This window comes from Somniosus microcephalus, chromosome 3, assembly GCF_052327205.1.
Source record: "Somniosus microcephalus isolate GS21.2 chromosome 3, FLI_Smic_1.0, whole genome shotgun sequence".
NCBI classification, from domain to species: Eukaryota; Metazoa; Chordata; class Chondrichthyes; order Squaliformes; family Somniosidae; genus Somniosus; species Somniosus microcephalus.
In genome coordinates, this window is record NC_140989.1 from 283,333,240 (window position 1) to 283,358,749 (window position 25,510).

The window sequence follows — 25,510 nt, forward strand, 5'->3', positions numbered from 1 at the left end:
AGACTAACAGGTCTGTAGTTCCCCGTTTTCTCTCTCCCTCCTTTCTTAATTTACCGGTGTAACTTTTTCCATCATCTGCACCAACCCCTCCAGCCTCTCTGACTCAGATTGCCCGTTTGTGCCAAGTAGTAGTGCCAAAAAAAACACTTGGAACGGTGTTGATACTGCCGGAGACAATAGACACTTTCACACCATAGACTGGTCTGGATTTGAAACCAGTCCTTGAGGTGAAGAGCAGTGTATTAACAGTCTGTACCTCCAAGTCTCACAACTTCAAAGTGTCAGCTGTGGCTCAGTTGGTAGTATGCTCACCTGAGTCAGAAGGTTGTGAGTTCAAGTCCTACTCCAGGGACTTGAGCACATAAAGCTAGGCTGAAACTCCAGTGCAGTGCTGAGGGAGTGCTGCACTGTCGGAGATGCAGTCTTTCAGATGAGATGTTAAACCGAGGCCCTGTCTGCTCTCCCAGGTGGACGTGTAAGATCCCATGGCACTATTTCGAAGAAGAGCAGGGGAGTTATCCCTGGTGCCCTGGCCAATATTTATCCCTCAATCAACATAACAAAAACAGATTATCTGGTCATTATCACATTGCTGTTTGTGGGAGCTTGCTGTGCACAAATTGGCTGCCCCGTTTTCCCACATTACAACAGTAACTCCACTTCAAAAAGTACTTCATTGGTTGTAAAGCGCTTTGAGATGTCCGGTGGTCGTGAAAGGTGCTATATAAATGCAAGTCTTTTTCTTTAACTGTCAAATTTCTCGTGCTAGTTCATTAAGAATCACTGTCTGCTGCGGATGTGTATTTTCGACTGCTTTCTTGCTGTTTCTGGGTCCAAGATATTGTAGACTTATTTTAGCCTTGTAGCATATACGCAAAATTAATTATACCGCACAGTTCATTTGATTGTTAACTGATGCAGAGAATCCGTATTAATCTTGTGGCAAACTGCTAGTAATTTTAGCTCTTTGCGGTTTGTTTCAGGAGCTGCGCAGCACATTGCAACAGGTCCGACAGGAGCTCCTGGAGAAGGAGCAGCACTATCAAGCCCTGGAGAGAGAGCATCAACGTGAAGCCCATGTCCAGGGGGAGAACATCCAGTGCCTGAAAGAGAGATTACATGACAAAGAGCACTTCCTGCAGGTACAAAGAGGCACCCACTCCATGAAGCTCGCAGCAACACAATCCAGTTATCCTTTGCCTTACAAATAAATACTTTTTTTCTCCTCCATTTGTTTCAACCTTCCACAGGATGTTTTCCAATCCCTCCCCATCTCTATTGAAGTTGGCAAATCTTACTGGGATATGGTACCACCAATACTGGCAGCCCTCTGGTACCTTCTCGGAATTCCCATTCTTCATTCTTGTGTGAGCTATACAGTGAATTTTCAGCAGGCTATTCAACTGATGATGGCATCACCGCTGAGTCTATTCACTATTCTCACACACGCTTTCCAAGAGGGGTCACCGGATAACAATCACGAGTAAGAACCCTAGCTGATTTTTTGTTTACACCTCCCATACCCCCAAGCCCCTGCCTTCCCCCTTGTTGAGATCATCTAACTCAGCACAGATAACGAATCAAAACTGGGACATGGCTCCAAACCACACCAGCAAGTTATTTTGACAGGGGCTGTGCTGGTAGAGGCTCTATGCTGCAGCACATTGTATGCTGGTTACATGTTAAGTTGCAGTGTGGTAGGATGACATTTAACAACCTCCGCCGTCTGAGGTAAGAGCAGAGCCCAGGCTAAGTGGTTCCTTACCGGAAGCGAGTAGAATTCAGAGGGTAAGTCGCCAGAGCAACCCTCATGCACATTCTGGCAGATGGATCAGAAACAATATTGGTAGAGTCGCTGGGGTGGATCGAGTCCCTGGGCTGTCGGACAGAGTATATGCATTACCGCATTGTCAGCTTAGTAGTTGTCTTGACTCTGAGCCAGAAGGTTGTGGGTTCAAGCCCCACTCCAGGGCATGAGGACATAAGCTAGGCTGACATTTCAGTGTGGTATTGAGGGAGTACTGAATCATCAGATGCTATCTGTATCAGTGGTTCAGGTGGACATTAAAGATTCCATGTCACTATTCAAAGAAGCGCAGGGAGTTGTCTCACTTTCCTGCCCAGCACCTGTCCCTCAACTAATACCATCAAAAACAGATAAACTCTAATTAATTTCACTGCTGTTTTTGTCTGGAAAATGGCTGATTTTTACCTATATATTTTATAGTTGAACTTCAAAAGCAATTCATTGTAAGTGCAATTCTTTGGGATGTTTCTGAAAGATGTGATAAAGTGGTGCATAAATGTAGGTTATTTTTATTAAATATGTGTCAAAAAGCATGCTTTATTGTCTACAAGTAGTAGACTTCCCAGGTTAAATCAGACAATGGCCCGGATTTTGTGGGCAGCGGTGAACGAACGGCGCAATCTTTTCATTACACTTGTGCTTGCCCACAGACTTTCTATGGTCTTTTGTATTAGAACTTGCACTGATTGGAAATCCACTTTGGCGCGCCGTCCTCTACAGGGGTTCTGGGACCTGTGTGAACAGGGCAAGTAACTCTGTATCTCCTAAACCAATCAGATTGAAGAATCCTTACTGAGGCATGCAGTCTGAACCAGTAAGTGTAAGTTAGAATAGTTAATTCAATGCCAGACCATGCACAGAAAGCGAAATAAAGAGAGGGAAAGAAAGATGGGATTAAAAAGAGATAAAAGAGACAGGGAAAAAAAATTAAATAAACATTTTATTAAAAAAAAAGTTTTAAAATCTCCAACAATAATTAAAATCTGAAGGAATGAGACTCCACACTTGTAAAAGTTAATTTTCAGTGCCAAAGAGGTTGTGTGGCAGTAATTAAGACTCATCATGCCATTAAAACTTTAGTTACACTGGAATGGACAAGCCCTAACGTTTTCTAGTGAATTTAGTGGGTATCTATCATGTAAGTACAGCAACTTCATGCCCTTCCATGTGTTTCAGTAGTGAGTCTCTTGGCGAGATACCACTATAGCACAGCTTCTGGAGGAGTAGAGCAACTCAGACAGCAACCTCCTGATTCCCACATTTAACTGCGCATGTGTGGCCGCCGGAAGCTGCTGTCCGATTTACTATTTAATAATGGTGAGCGCTGATAACCTCGCCGTTATTCCTACAGCAAAATCCAGGCCATTGTGTAAAAACTCCCATTACACTGCTCCAGCAATCTGCCTGTATCTACCTGAAACCAAGGCATATTGAACAAAGGCAATTTTTCTGCTTCCGACACCAGTCCTCTTTGCAGCCTGTGAGAGGTTTCAAAATGTGTATGGGATTTTGAGAAGTTTAGTGTTGTGCTTCGTGTTGATTGGGAGTTGGGTTGACACAGCCCAAACTCTTTTCATTTAGATCCTTTACCAGCCACTGCGGGGAGGAGATTTTCATCTCCGCAGCCTGGACTGGAATCACAGCCAGGTGTTCAAGATGAAAGGATTCTGTTGTAATGCAATCTTTGTTCCAATGATTTCTCTTTGTACGTTCACAGCAATATATTGAACTCTTTGAATGCCAGCAGAACGGGGAGCAAAGTGGAGAAGAAAGAGATGCGCTGGTAGATAAGCTCCGAGAGCGTATCAATGAGAGAGATAAAGCTTTGGAGGTAGGTCAGAGTATCTTGCTTCCTATTTACTTCTCTGCTTAATGTACAAATGATCATATTGTTTCTTCCTCAATGGTATCTCCAGGCTTCCTTTACTAAATGTATTCCTAGTACTAGTGAGTGTTTGTTTATTCCATTAAACTTGTTGGTGACTAAATTAATAGGACGCCTGTACTTTCTTTATTTTGAAAGTAATATTCCTTTAATCCTAATTTTTTTTGTAATGTTCCTTTACATCTCTGCACCATATTGCATAGTTTGAAAGGATGGGGAACAATTTCCCTGCTCACTATGTGTTAGAGACATTGTAACCATACTGGAAGGAATTTTTATGCTCACTATTTTAACAAAATTGTAAAAATACTCTAAAAGTTGTACCTCTGAATGCATAAGAAAGCAGCCAGATGGAGCTCTCCTCCTCCCCCCACCACCTCGCCCCCATGAATTGGAAATCAATAGTTAAAAATGTAATCTCTTTTGTTAAGAAAAGATTCCCGTAAGATACAGATAAAAATGTGCAAATTGTAAGTACTGAATTTAACACAGTGGATTCATAAGTGTTGAAAGGATAATCTGCCCCATCAAGTATAGAAGGTTGAAATAACAACAGAAAATGCTGGAAATACTCAGCAGGCCAGGCCGCATCCGTGGAGAGAGAAACAGAGTTAACGTTTCAGGTCTGGGACCCTTCAGCAGAAGTATAGAAGGTTGCTGCTCTGTGTGGTAGTAGAGGGTGGGGTGGGGGGTGCGGTGGTGGAAAAATACATTTTAAGAGGTGCCATCTGCAAAGAGTCACACACTTTTTCAGTAAATCCTCCACAATGAACCAATTCACAGTTCAGTAAGACAAAGATGTAGCTATGTGTTGGTCAAGCTTGAATGTATTGCACAGGTCAAGGGATTTTCCTGAACCTATAGATACCAAACTAAGGCACTGCGTCTAACTACTCCTGGGACTCATTTATTGATTGTCGTATGAAGTTAGATTCAAGGTTGTCTATAACAATATGAATTCAATGAGCTGAGATCATTGATAAGGAAAGGGGAGCCAGAATTGATAAACTAAATCTCAGACATGTCAGGCCTCTGGAGTTATGCTGTTGTACTGATTTTTCTCCCCTGGTGTTTCAAAATAACCTAGGCAAGGATGATTCTGACTTAGGGCTCTGAGTTATGAGGAGGGAGATATGAGGAGGGATTGATCTTTTATTGGAAAAAACAAACATTTTTTTGGCGTGCAGAGCCTGCTGTCACAAACAAATGCAGTAGACATTCTGCATCAGCAACATCCCAGAAAATAGCTCGGAGATGAATAGCCAGTTAATCTCTTGTTGGGTCATGTTGGTTGAAGCAGGAATGTTGACCAGGACAGCAGGAAAATGCCCTTCTCTTTGAATAATGCCATGGGAGCCTTAACTTCCACTTGAACTCCCAGAACAGGTAGATGGGATCTTGGTTTAATATCTCATTCAAAAGATGGCACCTCCAACAATGCAAAGCTCCCATAGTAATGCATGGGAACGTCTGCCTAAATTATGTGTTAAGTGCTTGAGTTGGATTCAAACCCACACCAGGGGGAGTGTGCTACCAACCAAGCCAATGCTGGGAGCCATAGATATTACTAGTGGAAACCAGCTTTGCAAATTGGATTGTCAGCATAAAGCTAGAGGACACAAATTAACATGCCTCAAGTGAAACTTGAGATTAAAAGAATATTTGTCCCCACACAGCGTATTGAATGTGTCTGAGGAGGGTAGCTGCCTAGAGTTGAATAGTGAAGATGTGAGGATAGATAAATGTGCTGGCACTTTGCTTGCATACTTTTAGGAATTGGAGTATTTTTGATGAACATTCCGTCAGGAAATTCAATGGGGTCGATTTTCCTGACGCTGTCGGGAAGAAGGCGGGACTACAACTTTTGGGTTTTAGACCCGCCTACTTTGACGTCCGGCCAATCCGCGCGATTTTCCCTTGATTGACCTTGAGCCCGCCCAGCGGGCTCAGCAGGCCAATTAAGGGCCACCCGGCAACAGGTGACGTCACAGACTGCAATTTCATCTGTCAAGAGTTCTTGACAGATGAAATATCAGTGTTTCACAGCTGCTTGAAGCTGTGAAACACTGACAGTCTGAGCTCTTAACATGAGTCCTTCTCCACAGACTCAGTTAGAACTCACACCGGCACTCAAAGCTGAAGGCTGTCACTTTTCACAGATCGCAGCCGTTCAGCTTTAAGTGCCGGCTAAGTGATGGGCTCCCGACAGCTACAGGAAGAAAGGCTGTTAAGGTAAGTACAGGTAAGTAAAAGTTCTTTACACACTTTAGACACACCAAACACACTTACCTTTGCACTCATGCACCCATCACTCACCTGAACACCGACATCGCGACCCCTCCAACTCCTTCAACCCGACGGCCCGCCTGCTCTAACCTGGCGTGGTTTGGAGCTGTCGGGAATCCCACACGAAACCCCTCAAAATAGGGATTAGGCTAAAAACTGCCTGTTAACTACCTGTTAACAGGCAGTTAATTGGCACTAATCCCTTCCCGCCTGGTTTCGGCGGGTCCCAGTGCAGGACGGGGACCCGCCGCCTCTGAAAGTTGCATGGAGCGGGGTTTTGGGCGGGATGGTGTCGGAACCCCCGAATTTGGGATTTCCCCCACATGCCTGAAACCCCGCCTGACAGCTCCACGAAAATCGACCCCAATGTGTGTGGTAGAGTCCATCAAAGGAGATTTTTTAAGTTGTATGTGGGAAAAAAAATAGGCTTGATAGGCAGAATAGGCTTTTTATAGTCTATGCTTCTGTCAAAACATTCAGGTACTTGGACAAATTACTGTACATTGGTCCACTCTGTAAGTAGTAGATCCTTGTGACAAAAGGGGCATTTTAGATATGTCTCCAGTGGCAGAAAACCAGCATCACAATTTACAACAACAACTCGCCTTTAACGTAGTAAACCCGCCCCCCCCCCCTCCCTCATTTACTATCCATTTGTCACAGCACCAATGTACAGTACTTTACAGAGTACAGGTCCCAGAGTTCAAATCTGTGCAGTTTTCAAATTTTCTAAGAATCAGGAGCGCATATCTATTTGTAATGAGTTGGAAACCCATTTTACCGTTTCTTTCTAGCGTGCCATTGATGAGAAGTTCAGTACCTTGGAAGAAAAGGAGAGTGAAATCCAGCAGCTGCACCTGGCGCTACGTGAGAAAGAAAGGGATCTGGAGAGATTCCGCTGCATCTTCTCCAATAATGAAGAAACTATCAACGTAAGTGGACATAAAAACAGAAAATGCTGGAAATACTCAACAAGTCAGGCAGCATCTGTGGAGAGAGAAATGGAGTTAATGTTTCAGGTCGATGACCTTTCGTCAGTGGACCCACTGCAGATCTACAGACATTTATATATGTAGGAAATAAATAACAGAGTGTTCAACCAGAGCAGTTAAAGAGGGCATGCAGGTTCTACTTCATTCTGTTAATGCACAGAACACCTCTTGCATATCAACTTCCCAGTGTTGACTTGCTTTTTTCTTTACAACTATGTTGCATCCCTCTCATTGAGTGCATCCATTTTGTTGCTGTACAGAATTTGTTGGCAACTTTTTGTCACCAGGTGATGATGTCATCATTTTAGCTGCTGGCTGAAATAATGAAATCTCTAAATTCAGTGGCCTAGAAATTGAGTTTTGGCTTAGCCAGGGCTTTAGCGCCGGAAGTTAGTGCCGGCGCTAAGTCCCCCTGCGCGTGCCAAAAATTCAGCAGGGCCGCGCCCAAACGGCTGCTGGCGCTACTGAAGGGTCTTTGCGGCGGTAAATCGGCGCTAACTGCCGTTTCGCGCCGCAATTCCGGCGCTGCGGCACCCGATGCGGTGCGGCAGGCTCGGGAAGTGCAGGCCTCCTCCTTCCCTTAAGGAGGAGCTGCCTGCACCCGATCGCGGCCCGCGAAAATCTTTTAAAAAATGAGCCCGGCACCTCGGACAAGTGCCGGGCTTGCTTCTGTTCCGGGGGGGGGGGGGGGGGGGAAGTCCGGGGAGGGAGCTGCGGCCAGGCGGCCGGCGGGAAAGCGGCCGGCCGCCGCGGGGCCTTTAATGCGCCGGCGCTAAGACTCTGTTGCCAGAGTCTTAGTTGCGGCTGTCACGGGCGAGGCGGCCGCAACTGAATTTCGGCGCTGGGGCCCGTCGGCATGGCAACCGGGACGCTGCACACACCGATGACGTCATCGGTGCCGGCGCAGCGCTACCGGTCTACCGCGGCGTAAGGGCCCCAGGCAATTTCGGCGCCGGCGCCAAATGCAGCGCTAGGCCCTCTAGCGCCGCAAAATCGGCGCTAAGGGCACTCAATTTCTAGGCCAGTGTCTTAAAACCCTGTTCTCATTCTTTAATCAAAGTCAAAGATAATCGTTAATATACAGAAAACCTCTCTTTTGTTTCACCACTAAAAAAAAAATCCCAATTCACAAAGCCCTCCTGTGTTGACTTCGATTATTTTGCAAGCTGTGTGATCTCATCATTTAGTGATGAGAGGCTGCTAATGATCTCGTCAGTGAAAATGGCTGCTGTGAATGAGAGTTGAGCAGTCACTTTATAAAAAAAAAGATGGAACTTGCATTTATATGGAGCCTTCCACTACCCCAGAACATCCCAAGGCACTTCACAGCCGTTGAAGTACTTTTGAAGCGTAGTCACTGTTGTAAAGTAGGGAATGTGTGCACAGCAAGGTCCCACAAACAGCAGTGAGATAAATGACCAGATTTTTTGTTTTTTGGTGATGTTGGTTGAGGAATAAATGTTGGCACCGGGAGAACTCACCTACTTTTCTTTGCATAGTGCCGTGGGATCTTTTACATCCACCTGAGAGGGCAGATAGACCCTAGGTTTAATGTCTCATCCAAAAGACAGAACCTCTGACAGTGCAGCACTCCTTTGGTACTTCACTGATATGTCAGCCTCGATTATGTGCTCAAGTCCTGGAATGGGGCTTGAACCCTCAACTTTCTGATTCAAAGGCGAGAGTGATGTCACTAAGCCAAGGCTGACACTGACACTTGTTTTTACTGTGCTGATGAAATGACAAAAGTGAGTCAGTGCTGATACGATAATGGGAGAGCAGGGTGAGGGGTGGGAGAGAGTGGTCTATGTATTAAACAGGACTTGCTGGAATCCAGAGAGTACCATTTAAATTTATAGAGTACCTATTATAAACTGAGCAACTGGAAGGAATGTCTGTGCCACATCTGAAATGGCGGATGCCTGATTCTAAATCTACAACAAGAGGAGCTCAATGTTATTGGTCATGCATTATGTTACATAGCAATCCAAAATGATATGTGAAAAAAAACTTTGGGTGACTGGAGTACTTATTACATTTTTTAAATCTTGACTACAGGTAAGGGTGAGTGATGAGGTTACTGTTAATTAGCGCAAGATCATTTAAAAAATGTTATAATCTTTGTTGAGGCAGTTCTGTGCAATTTGAGAGTTTCTTCTTGCACACAGTTGATTGGTTGTTGCCTCACAGGTTTTCTATGTGTGAGTGAGTCTCGACAGTGTTTTCAAATAACGGTGAAACCCTCAGTAAATTAGATTTAGATTCTCTTTGTATTTTCCATGCTCGCAGAATGTAAGATTGTTTAATATGTTGATGTTGTGGAAGATGAAATTTAATGGGCCGAATGGCCTTCATCTAAACTGAGCTTGTGTTTGTGATTTTTTTTTTCCCTCTGATTTTCAGAGTCTGGACAGCCTCATGAAAGGGAAGGACCTGGAGTTGGAGCAGATTGCAATGGCATACAAGAATCTGCAGTGGCTGAAGCAGGAGGCGGAGGAGAAGCATGCCCACTCCCTGAAGGAAAAGGACGCAGTCAGTAGTCAGCTCCAGGCATCACTGCACAACCGCAACAAGGAGGTAGAGGTAGGGAACTCACTAGGCCACGGAAAGAAAAATTCACTCGGAGCTCTGACAACACAAATCCTATTCATGGCCATGTGATAAAATACATTTCTGAAAACTATAGTAGTTAGGAAAACAGTCGCACAATTTTGCAGTTATCAACCAATTGGGTTGTGCCTGAATATTTTACGGTAGGCTAGTGATGCTCATAATACAGCCCAGGGTCCATATATTGCAAAATCCCAGGGCGCTGTAACCCCAAGGAGAGCTGTTGCTCCGTGTGTTTTCTGTCTGCTCAGAGCCCCTATCACTATGGGATTCAAAGCTGCTGCCCATTCCTCCCTGGTTGCCCAGATACTGTTAGCAAGTGGGGCTGTCCACAGGGTAAGTAAAAAGGCTTTATTCAACCTATACAATCTCTAACTTGAATGGTCTGTAAATATTCATCCCCCCCATCTTACCGGTTTCTATTTGGAGGTGTCTGGTCATTCAGCACCTGCCCCATTGCCCTTTTCCTGTGGGGGAACTATCTTATCTGTGTGTGGCAGCTCCTTAGCATGGGTGTGTATGAAACAAGGAGCTCAGGGAGGGGTTTAATTTCCTCTGCTAGCACAATGATTAATAGGTTCCCACAAAATTCCTTTGCGCCATATTTAATGCAGCTCACTGGTTTTGAATAAACAAGTTAATAAGTGTGTTTAAATAGTGCACACAGGAATGTTACCTGAGCTTGCTAATTGGTGACTATCAAGGGAAGTGAAACCTCTTTGTGTGAAAGTGAGGGTACCCACCTATCAAACCATGGTGCAGTGTGTTAGTGCATTTCTGAGAGTGACTCTCGAATAAGACATCATTCAGGGTAGTGTCTCTCAGTGACAGGTTTGTGCAGACTACACTCTGAAGTCCTGCTTTTTGTGTAACTCTCCCCGGCAGGATCTGACTGCAGTGCTGATCAACAAGGTTTGCGCTGGGTCCAACGAGGTGATGGAACAGCTGAGGCTGCGGCTGCAGCTGAAGGAACGAATGCTGCAGGAACTGCTAACCGACAGAAACATGTTGGCAGCTAATCACGAGCAAGAGGTAGCGGAGCTCCTGCAGACCATCAGCTCCCATGATCAGCAGAGGAAGGTAATGCGCTGCCTGGATGCTCTGTTCCTGTTTCTGTGTGGTTTATTTCCCATAACAATTAAAGACCCATAGCATCAGACCATATCACAACCTGCTGATATAACACACATTGTTTAGAGCTTCCCTTTCTCCTTTGAAAACCACTTTGACTTCGGCCTCTCATGTCACTCCCTTATAAACCACACACCCATACTATGCACATTATTTATAACTCCCTATTGAAAAACCACAATAAACACGTTTCTATATTGCTTCTGTCTCTGTAGTATGCAGTTCTGTATGGCTCTTTTGGTAATTGAGAAATCACTTAAAGCACCCTCCCTATAAAGCATTTTATGTGTGTCTCCCATAAACACCCTTATATACTGCTGTTTATGAAGATGTCATTTTCTGACTAACCCCTTGCAGGTATCTAGACTGTTGGCTGCACCTAATACATTAACGACTACATTCTGAAAATTTATGGTATGATTAGGATGGGCATATTTATTCGATTAACTAATCAAAACTGATCAGATCAGGTAATGTAAGCATTGCTTTCATTGCAGTTATTGCAGGTATCCATGGAAACAGTGAGATAACATTTGAAGAATGGGGTGGAGACATGTTGCTCAGTACCAGTCTCCGTGCATCGTCTTGGAGAGTTTTATAGCGACAACGAAGTCAGTTGGCAAAATGCATTACCAGCCGAAATGGTAATCGATAAATTAGCTATTGCTTCAGGCTCGTTAGGCACAAAGCCTATTTTGAGTAGAGTCACTCCAGTCAATAAAATTGACATTTTAACATCCGCCAGATCCAGCAGGCAGAGCCTCGGTTTAATGTCTCATCTAAAGGACAGCACCTCTAACAGTGCAGCATCCCTTTAGATCAAGCGGTAAATTGTGGGGCTCAAACCCCACAACCTTCTGACGCAGCAATGAGACATTTAGCAACTGAGCCAATCTGGGGCACATAATTTGCTGCTATCTCTACTGATGGTCAGTGGAGACAGGTTTTAATATGTATGTTTTTTTCCTATTGTTCAGGATGCAGCAGAGAGGCTGACGCATACTCTTGCGGAGAAGAACCATGAGCTGCAGGCAATGCGTCGGCAGCTGGTGGAAAAGGATCGCGAAGTAGCTAATTTCACCAAGCAGAATGTTTTCTCATCGGAGCTACCAACAGAAATAGCCCACCTCAAAGAACTTCTTCAGGAAAAGGATCGACTAATCCATGTAAGTCCTTGAAGTTTGATAGATCAACAAATGCATCCTGCCCTGTGCTGAATTCAGCAGTCCTGCTGCTTAATGGAATTGCCTTTCTGCAAAATGGGAGTGAGACACCAAGAAAAGTTCATGCCAGTACAAGCACAGAATGTACCTGTAGCAAGAGTTATGTGAGCCAATACAAACAGTGTGCTACCTGTAACAACAGAAGCATGAGCCAGTACAAGCTGCGCATGTACTGGTAACAAGCCTGAACCAGAAATATTGGCAATGAAAGGTTGAGGTCCACTGTGTACCTACCATTGTTCAAGTCTTTGAACCCAGTGCTGTCTCTACTGTAGAATGGCCTCATTGCAGTGTTCGTGGTGCTATCTACAGAAAAACTCAGTTTTAAACTGAGAGAAATGTGGATGCAGTTCATTAAATTCATTCCATTTGCTCCCATTGTATAGAATTCCTAACAAAATTCCAGATGTGAAACATTCCTTGAGTTTTTATGTAGTATTGTTGTCAGTCCAGGTCTTGGCTGTCATCTTTCCCACTATCCCCCTGGATTATGCTGAGTTAGCTGATCTTAGCAAGGGCAATTACCTTTAGTTTCCTTCAGTTTGAAAGGGGAAGATTTCAGCCAGGTTTCCCTTTTCTGATCATTATCCAGTGACATTTTCCGTCCCTGTCGGAAGAATGCACTTGCATGGATATCAGGTGAAGACAGGATCAGGCATGGCTGCAATTCCGCGTCCGCTCCCACTCCTCACCTTCCACCCGCCCCCCCATTAAAAAAAAAATAGCCGTCAGCATTCATTGTCTAGGCTGACACATGAAGAATGGCTAGTTGGGTCAGGGACTGGAGGACTGGCAGTGCTCAAGTAACTGCATCCTAACATAAGTCAGCAGCTCAGGAAGAAAGGGAAGAAAAATTGATGGGGGACAGAGAACAAAATTAAGGGGAAATGAGAGAGAAGACATCACCGGCCTGAGGCTGAGGCCTAGGAGCAGGCCACGTGGTCACTCTCTTAGCCATACAGTGATGTGTGAGGCAGAGAGTACCAAGGTGAAGAAGAGAAAATGATCTAATATCTTTGAGATATATAGAGATATATATATATATATATAACAATAACATTTACGTAGAGGTTTATTAGGTTGAAACCCCTCAAGGTGCTTCACATGATGAAGAGTGGTGTCTCTTGTTACATAGGGAACAATGTTCTCTCTAAGCTGCACAGAAGCACAGCTTTCTGTCAGTCCCACGCAGCCCAGGACCAGCTTTTTAAATGTGAAATTTTGCACATGTGTGAAACTTTGGGCCACGCAGCCCGTTAAAGGGGCCATGCACCCAAAAAAAATTAGGGGGAACATTGGTAAGGAAACTACTGGAAACTGCTAGCAAGATCTCACAAACAGCAATGAGATGAATGACTGTTTGATCTGTTTTAGGTGGTGTTGGCAGAGGAAGGAATGTTTGCTAATACACCAGAAGAACTCCCTGCTATTCCTCAAATAGTGGCATGGCATATTTAACATCCATCTGAATCAATGGAATAGACAGAACCTCGGTTTGATGTCTCATCTGATATAATACCGTTGCTATTTTTAAAAAAAAACAATGAGCAAAAGGTTTATTTGTTTTTTTACTTGGGAGCAGGTCTTCACTTTATACTAACAGCATGTTTCTGCAGTCTTGCACTCCCAGGGAGCGGTGCTTGTAAGGAGTGCATTTTGCAGAACTGTGGGCTTAATGGATGGAAAATCACGGGCTGCCACTTGGGATTTCTCAGGGTGCACTTCCTGCTCGGAGCGTCAGTTTGCTGAATCATCTCTTCGATTTCATACCAGATTCTGCCACCGTGCTGTGGTGTAAAACACATTTAGTTATTTTACAAGAAAGAAAACCCGAAGACCAATTGTGACCTTTTTTCTTGGCGGGGGTAATTATTTCTAAACTAGTTAATCTGAGCTATTTCTTTAACCTGCTCAGGAGTTGGTGCAGGACAGTCACAGCAAGAATGAATCCTCCCTCCAGCCTGAGAAAATGGAGGTTTCTGAACCCATTGACACCCAGCAGAATGTAAACGGAAAGGAAGGTGCGTAAAATTAAGCCAGAACCAAAGGTCATTGCGCTCATAACTCACACCCAAAATAGATTTTATACGCCATTTACTTTCCAGGGTTTTGCCTGTTGCATCTGAGTGATTGTCGATGGTGGCAAAGTATGAACAACAGCTGCCACCTACAGCAAGATCGGATCTGCAAATGTCACTAACTGAATCAAAAATGCAGTATAAACAATGATTCGATAGCAAGGGAAACAGATAAAGTAAGAGCAGACCATCTCCATGAAGCGTGCTCGCAGTACAAAAATGTCCTTTAGTCAGCACTAAATGGAACTCAGTTGCTAGCGTGGCTTCTATAAGCTTTGAATGTAGATTGTGGGAAATGTCTCACTGATGCAGTTGGGTCTGCTCTACTGGATCTTTTGGGTCTGATTGTCTAGTTCTCATCCCTCGCTCACACATCACTCAAGGTCACACCTGATCAAGCTAACAGTGTGGCTTCACTTAAGTTTCCAGCAGGTTCTGTGCTTAACCAGGGGACAGATTACTGAATGAAGCAGAATGTAATAATCAAAAGCTTTAATCAGCTGCCTCCTATTCCAGTATAGAACCCACTGGAAACTGCATGATTCCATAAATCAGTATCTAGGTCACTCATCTCTACTACAGCCTTCCCAATGCACAATGTGTAGAACACAAGAAGCCTATTGTGAGTTTAATGCTTCTGAAGGTTGTTTCCAATGTGTTACGTACTGTGCAAAGTGACCACTCTTTGCTCTCTTAACAGTGCTACAGACAAGCTTGGATGGAGATGAAGCAATGGCTGACTCAGAACAAGAAGACATCAGGCAGGTCGAGCTGGACCAGCTAAAAGAGGAACTGCAGCTCGTTTCTAGGAAAGAGAAAGAGACCAGGGTGAGTGTTAAAATCACTATTACCGGAGTTAGCAAAATAGTCTGAGCCTGACATTCCCGGGTTTGAGCTGCATTATTAAAAGCCTTGCCATCTGGACATTTTGGTTCAGGTCTCCTCGCCATAAATGAGGATATGGTGGAGCGGGGGATTCACGACTTTAAAGGGGGAAGTACAGAGCTCTTCTGCTACAAGTTTGAGTCCTAGATTTGTGCTGTTACGGGGGAGGGAGGTGGTGGCGCAACAGTTAATTTTGATGCTCTCAGCCAGGGAAGAGGAAAATCACCCAAGGTGGCCACTCCTGAACGCTGTCCAGTGACCCCAGCCAGAAAATGCTTGTGTGTGGATGTCGGATGAAGCTCTGATGTTTCCATGGTCAAATAGCCTGCCAACTTAAATGAAGAATAGTTGGTGCCTTAAGGAAATTTGGGAAGAAAACTGGTGTGGAGAAAATAAAGCTTAGGTTTTAAAAGCTTAAAGGTTGTTGGAAAAAGGGAACCCTCAAGCATCGAGCGACACATGAAAACTAAGGCAAAATTTGACAGGCATTCGGGTGGATGCACACTGAGGTACAGCTGCATCAATATCCATACAGTTTTGTTACTCAGAATAACTGATGAAAGAGGGAACATATTGAAGGAAGAAATTCAACTTGCAGAAAGTCAGATAAGTAAGTTCTCCCTCAGAATCTGATGGGATTGACAAAGAACAGCTGCAGAATGAAGAACTGAGGAAAACCCAGGTGAAGAAAAAAGGTACAGAGAATAGGAATGAAGAGCTTTGGGGAAAAAAAGTGGAAGGTGTTCACAGAGTTACTGAGCACCAGATTCAGTAAGCTGCATGCTGTGCATTCCTCGGTGTATTGAAATCCAGACTGAATAAATCATCTACGGCTCCAACTCATTCTCTCCCAAGATCTCCAAACTGTGAAACTCCTTTCCTCCTACAATTTACAAGCTTTTCAAACTCATTTGGCTTCACAAAACGAATCCTTGATTTATCTTGGCTTCGTTCCTACTCTTTTCAACTTTGTGTCTTGCACCATGGACCATGTTTAAATTTCCTGCATGAATCATGAGTATTAAAAAAAAAATCAGATTTTGGGACTTATGAGTGAATCACGAGTGTTGGCGATGCTGCTGACATTCTGTTCTGTTAGTGGGGATACTTGGCTTGATTTTAGGTTAGACATGGTAAAAGGAAAATGTTCCCTTAAGTTTTGAATTGTTTTAAATATTACGAGGCTCCATATGATTGTTGAGTGACTGCTCTTTGCTATATGATTGACCTGAGGGTAGGTATCTGAACATGGGTTATGTTTTTTCCTTCTCAGCTTGAGCTGGCCACACTGCAGTCTGCCCTCTTCAACCAGGAGAGAGAGCTCCAGCGTCAGACAGTGGAGATCGAAGCTCTCTCAAACAACATCCACATCAAGGAGGAGTGTATTAAGGTCCGTTGTGATTTAAGCAGCAGTCGAGTTATTGAAGTACAGAGATTGTAAGGAAAAACAACTAGTTTAGATCAGGCTGATTTTCCTGAATTGACCCAAGTTTTGGTCACCGCTGTTAGTGAAGTTACTAATTTTGTGCTGAATTAGGAACAATCTTGTGCTGTGAGCTTATGCTCAGTAGGAAGTGGGAAGTAGAGCTTGTGCAGTCTGATTTCATGTGGGACTGTCGTGGTCAACAGAGAGATGAACCATTCATCCCATCAATCTGGACTGAATCCAAACCTGGGTCCCTAGGGTGGAAAACCCCATCCTGCCTCCTAGTCTCTTTGAGAAGATCTTGTTCAACCATCATTCAGCTAAGTATAGAAATTTTAGAAGGTCAATAGAGCCAAATGTAACTGGTTCTTAAAGAGTGACAACATACTTGTATACAAAACATTGCACCATTGATACTGTACTCTGGTCATACCTGGATATAAAAATTCCAGGGCTTGGTGTTGCTTGTGATTTATTAGTTGAATTACTGCAAAGTTAAAATGATGATGTTTGTCTTATTACACCACAGGATCTACAGATGCAGCTGGTTCAGCCAGGTGAGCTTCCAGAGGTGGAGAGACTTACACAGGAGCTCCTGGTATTGAGAGAGCGAGTGGCAAACATGGAATCATCGACACAGAGGAGCATAGGAAACAAACACCATCAGGTATATGCGCTAAATCAGGTATTTACATGTGTGTGCATAGGGGAGGTGTCATAGAAAATGTTGTGGTGTTTTCACACTTGGTTCAAGCTAGGCTTCAGCTCTGCTGAGTTCCAACTCCCTTTATAAACCTTCTTGTCTGCAGTAAATACTGTTCCTCTTAGACTATTTAAATGGGAATTGGGTCGACTCATGTTCATCAGTGAGTCAAGAGTCAAGGGCTTGGGAAAAGTAAAGGGTTTAAAAAACAGACATATAGAATGATCTGGTGACTGAGTGGATAGTCGTAGGACCCTACTCTAGAATGAGTAAGCGCTGTCAACAGTATATGAGTAAGTTTTTTTTAAGTCTTTACAAAGAAAACCGGTGCTGCAGTGATGAGGCAATTTCCCCTTTATCTTACCAGCACTGTTTGGGGGCAAGAGTGAGTGGAGATTGGGAGTTGGAGGCAATGAAGAAGAATGGAAATGTGAATTAACTTGGTTCATTTTTGAAACTATCAGAGGTTTGAGAACACTGGAATACAACAGGGCAGAAATAACCAAACATTTGATTGAATCAAAACGTGATTCATTGTGAGTTATTAGTTATAAGTCTGTTTTTTATAATCTTTTTCTTCCCAATTTCTTTCCTTCCTTCCTCTACTGAAACCATCCATTCCTTGTTGGAGTACAGTCCACAGACACTGGTTGTCACCTGGTATCTCTGCCAACTGACTGTCACTCATGTATGCCTTGACCGTGAGTGTCCACATGTTATTGAGTTACACGGTAAAGTGGGTATCACAGCCAAGCCTCATCTTATCCTCACCCGATGACCACATGTGTACTTCCAGCAGGGGTTGTCGGGTAGTGATTGGGAATGGATAAATAATCCCCCCCCCCTCCCCCCCCCTTAACCTATGAGCTCAAAAAACAATTGTAATGTCCATTCTACCGTTCAAGCTGAAAATTTGCAAATTCAGCACCTATAGGGGAAGTTACAAGTGCCTCAAAGTGAATGTCAACATAAATAAAAACAGAAAATGCTGGAAATACTCAGCCGGTCAGGCAGCATCTGTAGAGAGAGAAACAGAGCTAATGTTTCTTCCACCATTCTAAAGTTGAGGAAAGCACATGATGGCATGGACATATCCACCAAGCTGAAATGTACGTAGTGTCGAGGGTTATCTGTTCGATCCGTAGGCTTCCTACATTTACTAGATATTGGGCCAGTTAAGATTCACTCCAGGTCATAGAGAGTAGTCTGTGACACAAACTACTGTGTCTCTGAGTAGTCTGTGACACAAACTACTGGAAAATATCTAGGGTAAGAATCCAAAAATGTAACAGTACAGATGGAGACAATGCTTTCCCATAAGCTCAGTGAGACTGAAACATTTACAGTCTCAAACCCAAGGAGTGCAGGCCTCAGTGTGCATGACTAATAACCCCAGGTACACCTCTCCCCCCTCAGCAACCAAAACATATTACTCCAAGTTCATCCTGGAGGGCAAAAAGATCACAAGCTCCTTTACTCCCTTCAAAACTCTCCATCCTCAACTTTGATACACAAAGCAAGGACCTCATACACTTTCTTGTTCTCTGAAATTGAGGCTAACCACTAAGCTATCTTTACTACTATAAAAACCGAAAATGCTGGAAATACTCAACAGGTCAGGCAGCATCTGTAGAGCGAGAAACAGAATTAACGTTTCAGGTCGATGACCCTTCGTCAGAACTGGAAAAAGTTGGAGATGTAACAAGTTTTTAAGCAAGGGTAGGGGCTGGGAAAGGGGAGAGGGGAGGAAAGAACAAAAGGGAAGGTCTGTGATCAGGTGGAAGGCAGGAGAGATTAAGAGACAAAAGGGATGATGGTGCAAGGCAAAAGGAGATGGTAATGGGACAAGTTAAGAAACAAAAGCTGACTCTAGATGAAGTGTAAATGGCAATGGCAGAATGATCAACATGTGAGAGGGAGAAAAAAAATGATAGGGGCAGAGGTTATGGTCTGAAATTGTTGAACTCGATGTTGAGTGCAGAAGGCTGTAAAGTGCTTAATTGAAAGATGAGGTGCTGTTCCTCGAGCTTACGTTGAGCTTCATTGGAACAGTGTAAGGGGCCGAGGACGGAGAGGTCAGAGTGGGAGTGGAGTGGAGAATTAAAGTGACAGGCGACCGGAAGCGCGGGGTCACCCTTACGGACTGAACGGAGGTGTTCCGCAAAGCAGTCACCCAATCTGCGTTTGGTCTCCCCAATGTAGAGACCGCATCGTGAGCAGCGAATACAGTATACTAAATTGCAAGAAGTACAAGTAAATCGCTGTTTCACCTGGAAGGAGTGTTTGGGGCCCTGGACAGTGGGAAGGGAGGAGGGAAAAGTGCAGGTGTTGCATCTCCTACGCTTGCACGGGAAGGTGCCGGGCGAAGGGGAAGGGGTGTTGGGGGTGATAGAGGAGTGGACCAGGGTGTCACAGAAGGAGCGGTCCCTTTGGAATTCTGAAAGGGGATGTGAGGGGAAGATGTGTTTGGTGGTGGGATCACGCTGGAGGTGGCGGAAATGGCGGAGGATGATCCGTTGACTGTGGAGGCTGGTGGGGTGAAAGGTGAGGACAAGGGGAACCCTATCGTAGTTCCGGGAGGGAGGGGAAGGGGTGAGAACAGAAGTGCGGGAAATAGAATGGACACAGTCAAGGGCCGTGTCAACCATGGTAGAGGGGAATCCTCGGTTGAGGAAAAAGGAAGACATGTCAGAAGCACTAGTATGGAAGGTGGCATCATCAGAGCAGATGCGGCGGAGATGGACAACTCTTGTTTCTCTCTCTACAGATGCTGCCTGACCTGCTGAGTATTTCCAGCATTTTCTGTTTTTATTTCAGATTTCCAGCATCCGCAGTATTTTGTTTTTGTCAACATAAATAGCCTGAATCATCCATTTCATTCTCTGAAATAGTACGTGATGCTTCCATAATTCTTACTTTTACCAATGTTTATTGGCAGCTGATCTGTGCCCTTGAAGAGCAGGTCCTGGAGCAGTCACGACTCAGTGAAGCTCTTCGAGCTGAACGGCAACTCTACATCAGCCTTGTTAAATTCCACAGTCAAACCGACAGGTAGGAAAAGGACCCAGCCAATACAGAACTTGTGCAGTCCGTGTGCGTGGGTCGTGGGAGTGTGTGCGTGTGTAATTGTGCACTCAGTAAATATTTGGCTAGCACTGGTTACCACTTTTAGAAGTGGGAGTGTTTGACTTCTTGACATCTCCAAAAATAAAGGTAGGTTTTTGTATATTTCCACACTGAATATTATAAAAGTGGAATCACGGAAATGAACAGAATTGTAAAACATTGACTAGTACCACGTACACCATCTGCACAGTACTGCTGTTATATTTGTTACTGTTAACTGTATCCAAATTTTTTCAAAGTGGCATCCTCCAGCTTTAACTTCCCCTTGCCGGCATAGGGCATACAAGTGACACCTTGGCACACCAAACATACAGCTGTTCTGTAGGGACGAGGGACTTGCTCAGAGCAATTGGTGCAATTGGTATCACTCCTTGAATATTTTTTTGCACCACATCCAAAAATAAATGTGGCACTGGTATTTCATTGAGGATTGAGAGTACCTAGATGCTCATTTGTGTAGAATCTGTGCTGGTTCCTTCACCAACAAGCAGTTTTATTATTAACCTTGTTGTTCGAGTGTGTAATTGTGCAGGATGAGAGTGACAGGATTGCATGTCTTGATGTGTGTCAGTGAACTGTGAATCACTGTACCTTTTCTATTTGACACTAAAAATGTTATAGGGCCATTCATCTGGTAACCAAAACTTGACCATTTATTGAATTCTTAAGCTGTTTGTTATAGGCCTAATATAACTTTAAGGGGTTGGGGGGGTGGAAGGAATAGAACAATGTCACTCTATAATTGAGAGTGTCTTATAGTCCTCAAAGTATAGCTCATGGAACTTATTCTTCTTTCTATCTATTGTCCTTTCATCAGGTACTGTCTGTGATAGTTTGATACAATTGATATTTGTCTCCAAATTCACATCTCTACTTAGCTCCAGCAGAGAAGAGGCGCTGCAGGCCGAGCTTTTGGCTGTACAGGCACTCCGCGGACAATTGGAAGAGGCCCTCGGGAGGAGCCGGGAGCAGATCGGCAGGCTGGAGAGGGAACCTGAGATGGCAGCAGATTCTGGAGGTGGGGGAATGGACAGGCTGGGAAGTCTGCAAGAGCATGTGGCCTGCTCTGCTGAGGGGTCTTGCGCCCAAGCCACATAGCGTGCTGGTGCAGCGGAGTGTGGGATGGTGGTTACCCTGAAAACCTTGCTAACAGGAAATGCCTGCCTGATGCAAACAGGGTTTTTACTGTTTACTAACTAAACGTGTGCAATGTTAACTGACCTGGATTTAGAAAGTCATGATTGTACCATATGTGTTATTAGTTTTCTTTCTGTCTTCTAAAGGTCATGACCCAGAATGTGTTGCATGCATCCATGAGAGGAAAAATATCATTCCATTTTAAGTTATTTCCTTTTCCCTGCTTATGTTGGTCAAATAAAAGCATTTTCCCATCATGCCCTTGCACATCTTCCATTTTGAATGTATGAACCACACCTTCCTTCCCCGTGGTTCGCCCTTCCTATTAAAGGATAAGGTTAAGGGTCAAATTGCTAAACCCAGTTACAATTTGCTGAATGACTGCAACTTATTACTGCAACTTAATTATACTTATATATATTTATTATTATAGCGAGTCTGATTGAAGGTATTTGCAAATTGCAGCTTTATTAATCTGGCTTGCAACTGTTCATGCAGATTTTTATATATAGATTAATTTTGTTAACTTATTCTAAAGGTTATTTTAATCATTATCTCTACTGTGGGTTGCTCCATGTCTGGCAAAGCAAGTGCTAAACCTGGGGTTGCCAAGCCTCTGTCCAAGGTACTCTTCTGCCACGCTGCCAGGAAGTATTTGAGAGTGTCCTACGGATGTCTTGCTCTCCATGTGGGGAAGGACTGGGCTTTGTCCAGGACTGTAACCTGATTGCACCACCATGATTGAGAATTTGTCATGTGGAAAGCACAAACCTAAACCCACACTCTACCACGGTGTGGCACAGGAGACTTGAGACTGATTGAACATAAGAGAGATTCTGAAAACTGAGTTGCTAACAGCATTAATAAACATAGCAGTTTCAAGCTCCAGCTTCAGTGACGGGTAGTGGGCATGCATGAGGGTATGTAGAGCATGTTGCTAATTCAATTTGCGAAAGTCGCTGAACTGAATTTAAGAACACCTTGTGACCAATTCGAAATCAGGTAACATCCCCAGTTATTATCTAATCATTGTACAATAAACAGCCATGAGTTTTGAGTGTAATACAATGGTATTGGATGTTCTAGGCCAATGGTAATACATCCTACACTAAATCATATCACTGAAAAACTGATGTACTGTTGGGTAGGATTTACATTGCAAGGTGGAGGTGGTCTTCATAACTCACTCATAACTTCATCACTCACATGTTATAACTTCCTCCTCACTCATCTGATATAATGTCATCATTCAGTATCGTGGATTTGTCATCCTGTTCTGGGGGTGGGGGGTTTATGCATGTTGGAAGTAATTTTTATGTGTACCTTTTTTGTATAATACTTCCAAACTTTAGGTATAGCAAGCAACAATATGATCCCTATTTACAGGAGCATCATCTGTGTGAAACTATATTTGGCAAAACATTTTCAATCCTCTACAAGCAACAAATGCAAATGATATAAGTTGTGTGAAAACACATTGTTGTGTCACTGTAAATAATGCCCAGAGGCACACTGCTCTTCTGTTCCAAACTCCAATTTATTCCCTTTCTCTTGTGAGAGCACTGTGCCGTGTTGGTGATTGGTTCCACAAGTGTCTGCAACTTCCAGAAATTCAACCAGGTAACCATCTTTTATGTGTAAGTGGTGAGTGTTGGCAGGCTATTCAACCACAAGGAATACCCTCACTTGATATCCATAGTTGGCACTTTCCAGCAGGGATCATTGGATAGCAATCAGGAATGGGAACCCAGGCCTACTAACTCATGTATTTGGAAAAAGATGTCCTATCCCATGCCTCAGAATCATAATCTCCTACTTCTACATGTAGTCTGCCTCTGCCTAATATTTTCTAATATTTCTCTTGCTTTCTCCTGCCAGTGTGAGAAGATGCAAGTAAGGGGGTGTGGCTCTCCCATAATTCATAACAGCAGTAAAAGCCTATTCTTAAATCTGTAGATCCACAAATTCAGTAGCGAGCATTTGTGATTCATTTGAATGCTGGGCTAGCCTTGCTTCCGTAGTTATCTCTTGTTTTTTTCATTTTCCAGGAACAAAAAACAACAGGAACACTTCAAATCTCACAGCTGGGGGGCTGTAAAGAGGAGAAAGTTAGGGAAAGAAGGGAAGAATACACTAACGCCACATGGTGTTCCCATGGTCTTTACCATAAGGGCATTGAAACCAGTTGTAACACCCCTAAAGCCAACTTGGCTGAAATCATGTAACTGTGAAGGAATTCAACCTGGGATATGGATTCCCCATCCATATAGCTCAGTATCATACAAGACTGCGCACTTACCAAATTAAGCAAGAGGGGAAGCCAATCATTGTTGGTTGAGGTCACCAAGTTCTACTTAGACAGCAATCTGGTGATACTTCAAGGGGCTTGTGAAACAAATACTGAACACCGTTTTCCTAGATTAGTGTTAGAGTGGATTTGTAATTGAGATGGAAATCTCATTTGTTCAGGTACACACTTTTCAAAGTAAATAATCTTGCTGATTCCTTGGGACAAATTGTCTGCACAGTCAGCAGCAGCCTGTGTGGTTAACTGTTAGTCTGCACTATAGAAAGGTTCCACCCTTGTAGTCAAGTTCACCTTTCGTGTGCCTGTGGGCAACAAGGAAGGGAAAAAGGAAACGATGACTGCACAATTTTCACCAATAATTCAAAGATGGTAACTTTATGGAAATGCTGGCCTAGGCTTTCTACTTGGTTATGCACGGGCAAAGGTGAAATGGGTGGGCATTCCACCCACCACGGAGATGTCTCCTCACCCTGACCATATTCCTGTCCCTGGGGGGGTCATACGATATGGGAAGTGGGCTCTGGTAGGTCGTCATTGGTAGGAGTCGCACCAGTCTGGGGATGGAAAAAGAGTTGACCAGCGTGTTTCCCAATGAAATAACAAAAGTTCCTACTTCAAAGTACCACCAGAAAGCAATGTGGAATTCGAGATGCAACAGAGTGAAACCCAATTACTTCCTGCTTCCGCCTGCCCCAAATCCTCCAAAGAATTGGGAAGGGGCAGGAGGCAGGTACTGATGAGAACTTCACTCGTATGAAGTAAATTATACTATTGAACTAATTTGCATATTTAATTTCAGTTGGTGAAAGTGAAGATATTGTCACCTACTCCAGGATAGGGGGTATTTTGATGGAAGTGATCACTTTTGTGAACATTGCTAATTTACAGGTGTTTTATATTGATTTAGTTAGGTTATTGTGTAACTCTTGTAAAGATTTGTTGCAGAGATAAAGCCCCCATGAGATTTCTATATAATTATAACTTGGCACTGCTTCTCATTTGGATCAATATGTATTTAAGATTGGCACTGGCAGGAAATTGTTTCAGTAGCCATAGTTTTACAGATTGCAAGCCAGAGCTCCTGTTGTTAAATCGTCCCTTTTTAAGATCTAGCTTCATTTTAGCAGATTGTCCTGATTCAGCTGCAGCATGTTAAGTGAGTTGCTGATTTTGCTGTCATTGTCCAGCAGTATGTAGCCAATGAGGCTGTGTACTGTACTTTCAGTCTCATCTGCTCGCAAGTCATGCTTTTCTGTCCAGTCTGTTAATGAAAATATAGTAGTATTTATCTTTTCAAGAGTCATCAATCATTGCTTGTAAAGTTAGTTCCTGTCTATATGTAGGAGAGCCCCTTTGTATGTTTTCAGGAGCCAGTGTACACAAAGCATGTTGCATCTTTTTAGCAGTCAGACAACCATAAATAATCAGGTTATTCCAGAGCATGTTATTAAAGGAGAGTGTTTATTGACTCTGTGAATGTGTGATTACACACATGCAAGTCCAATGCCAATACTATGCAGCCACAGCTGAAAAGCTGTAGATTAAGCTGTAATGACTGAATTTTCCAGACTAGTATATCTGTATATCATAAAGTAGGAACAACAGGACCTTCTACTGTAGCCTGTTCAGTCCATGTTCAGGATTGGCTTGGACTATCTTCAGCTCCCTACTGCCTTGTTGTCGTGCCTGTATCTTTTACCTCTTGCGTATTTGGAACCTGCCCATTTCCTTTTTGAATTCTTCAACCATGGATGTTGGGGAACTCGCAGGTGCCTGCGTAGAAAATGTGTGAGAAGGTGCCTTCACAGAAAAGAATGGACAACCCAAGTCTTTCTGGGAACATTCATATAAACTTTCTGTTATGAATCTCCAACCAGCTGCTTCTGCAGTGGAAGGTGTGAACAGCTTCCCCT

The 25,510-nt window shown here is 43.7% G+C and overlaps 1 protein-coding gene across 12 annotated transcripts in view; it reads left to right on the forward strand.

Moving 5' to 3' along the window:
• pde4dip (phosphodiesterase 4D interacting protein) overlaps window positions 1-25,510 on the forward strand; it is a 330,703-nt gene that overhangs the window by 132,370 nt on the left and 172,823 nt on the right. For all 12 annotated transcript variants that reach the window (XM_085982652.1, XM_085982655.1, XM_085982653.1 and 9 more), the window contains 12 exons: window positions 984-1,142; window positions 3,525-3,638; window positions 6,773-6,910; window positions 9,374-9,553; window positions 10,466-10,660; window positions 11,689-11,877; window positions 13,850-13,955; window positions 14,713-14,840; window positions 16,171-16,287; window positions 16,853-16,990; window positions 19,965-20,077; window positions 21,031-21,170. In XM_085982652.1, coding sequence (XP_085838778.1) covers window positions 984-1,142; window positions 3,525-3,638; window positions 6,773-6,910; window positions 9,374-9,553; window positions 10,466-10,660; window positions 11,689-11,877; window positions 13,850-13,955; window positions 14,713-14,840; window positions 16,171-16,287; window positions 16,853-16,990; window positions 19,965-20,077; window positions 21,031-21,170 — 1,717 coding nt within the window. The remainder of the gene's footprint in view (window positions 1-983; window positions 1,143-3,524; window positions 3,639-6,772; window positions 6,911-9,373; window positions 9,554-10,465; window positions 10,661-11,688; window positions 11,878-13,849; window positions 13,956-14,712; window positions 14,841-16,170; window positions 16,288-16,852; window positions 16,991-19,964; window positions 20,078-21,030; window positions 21,171-25,510) is intronic.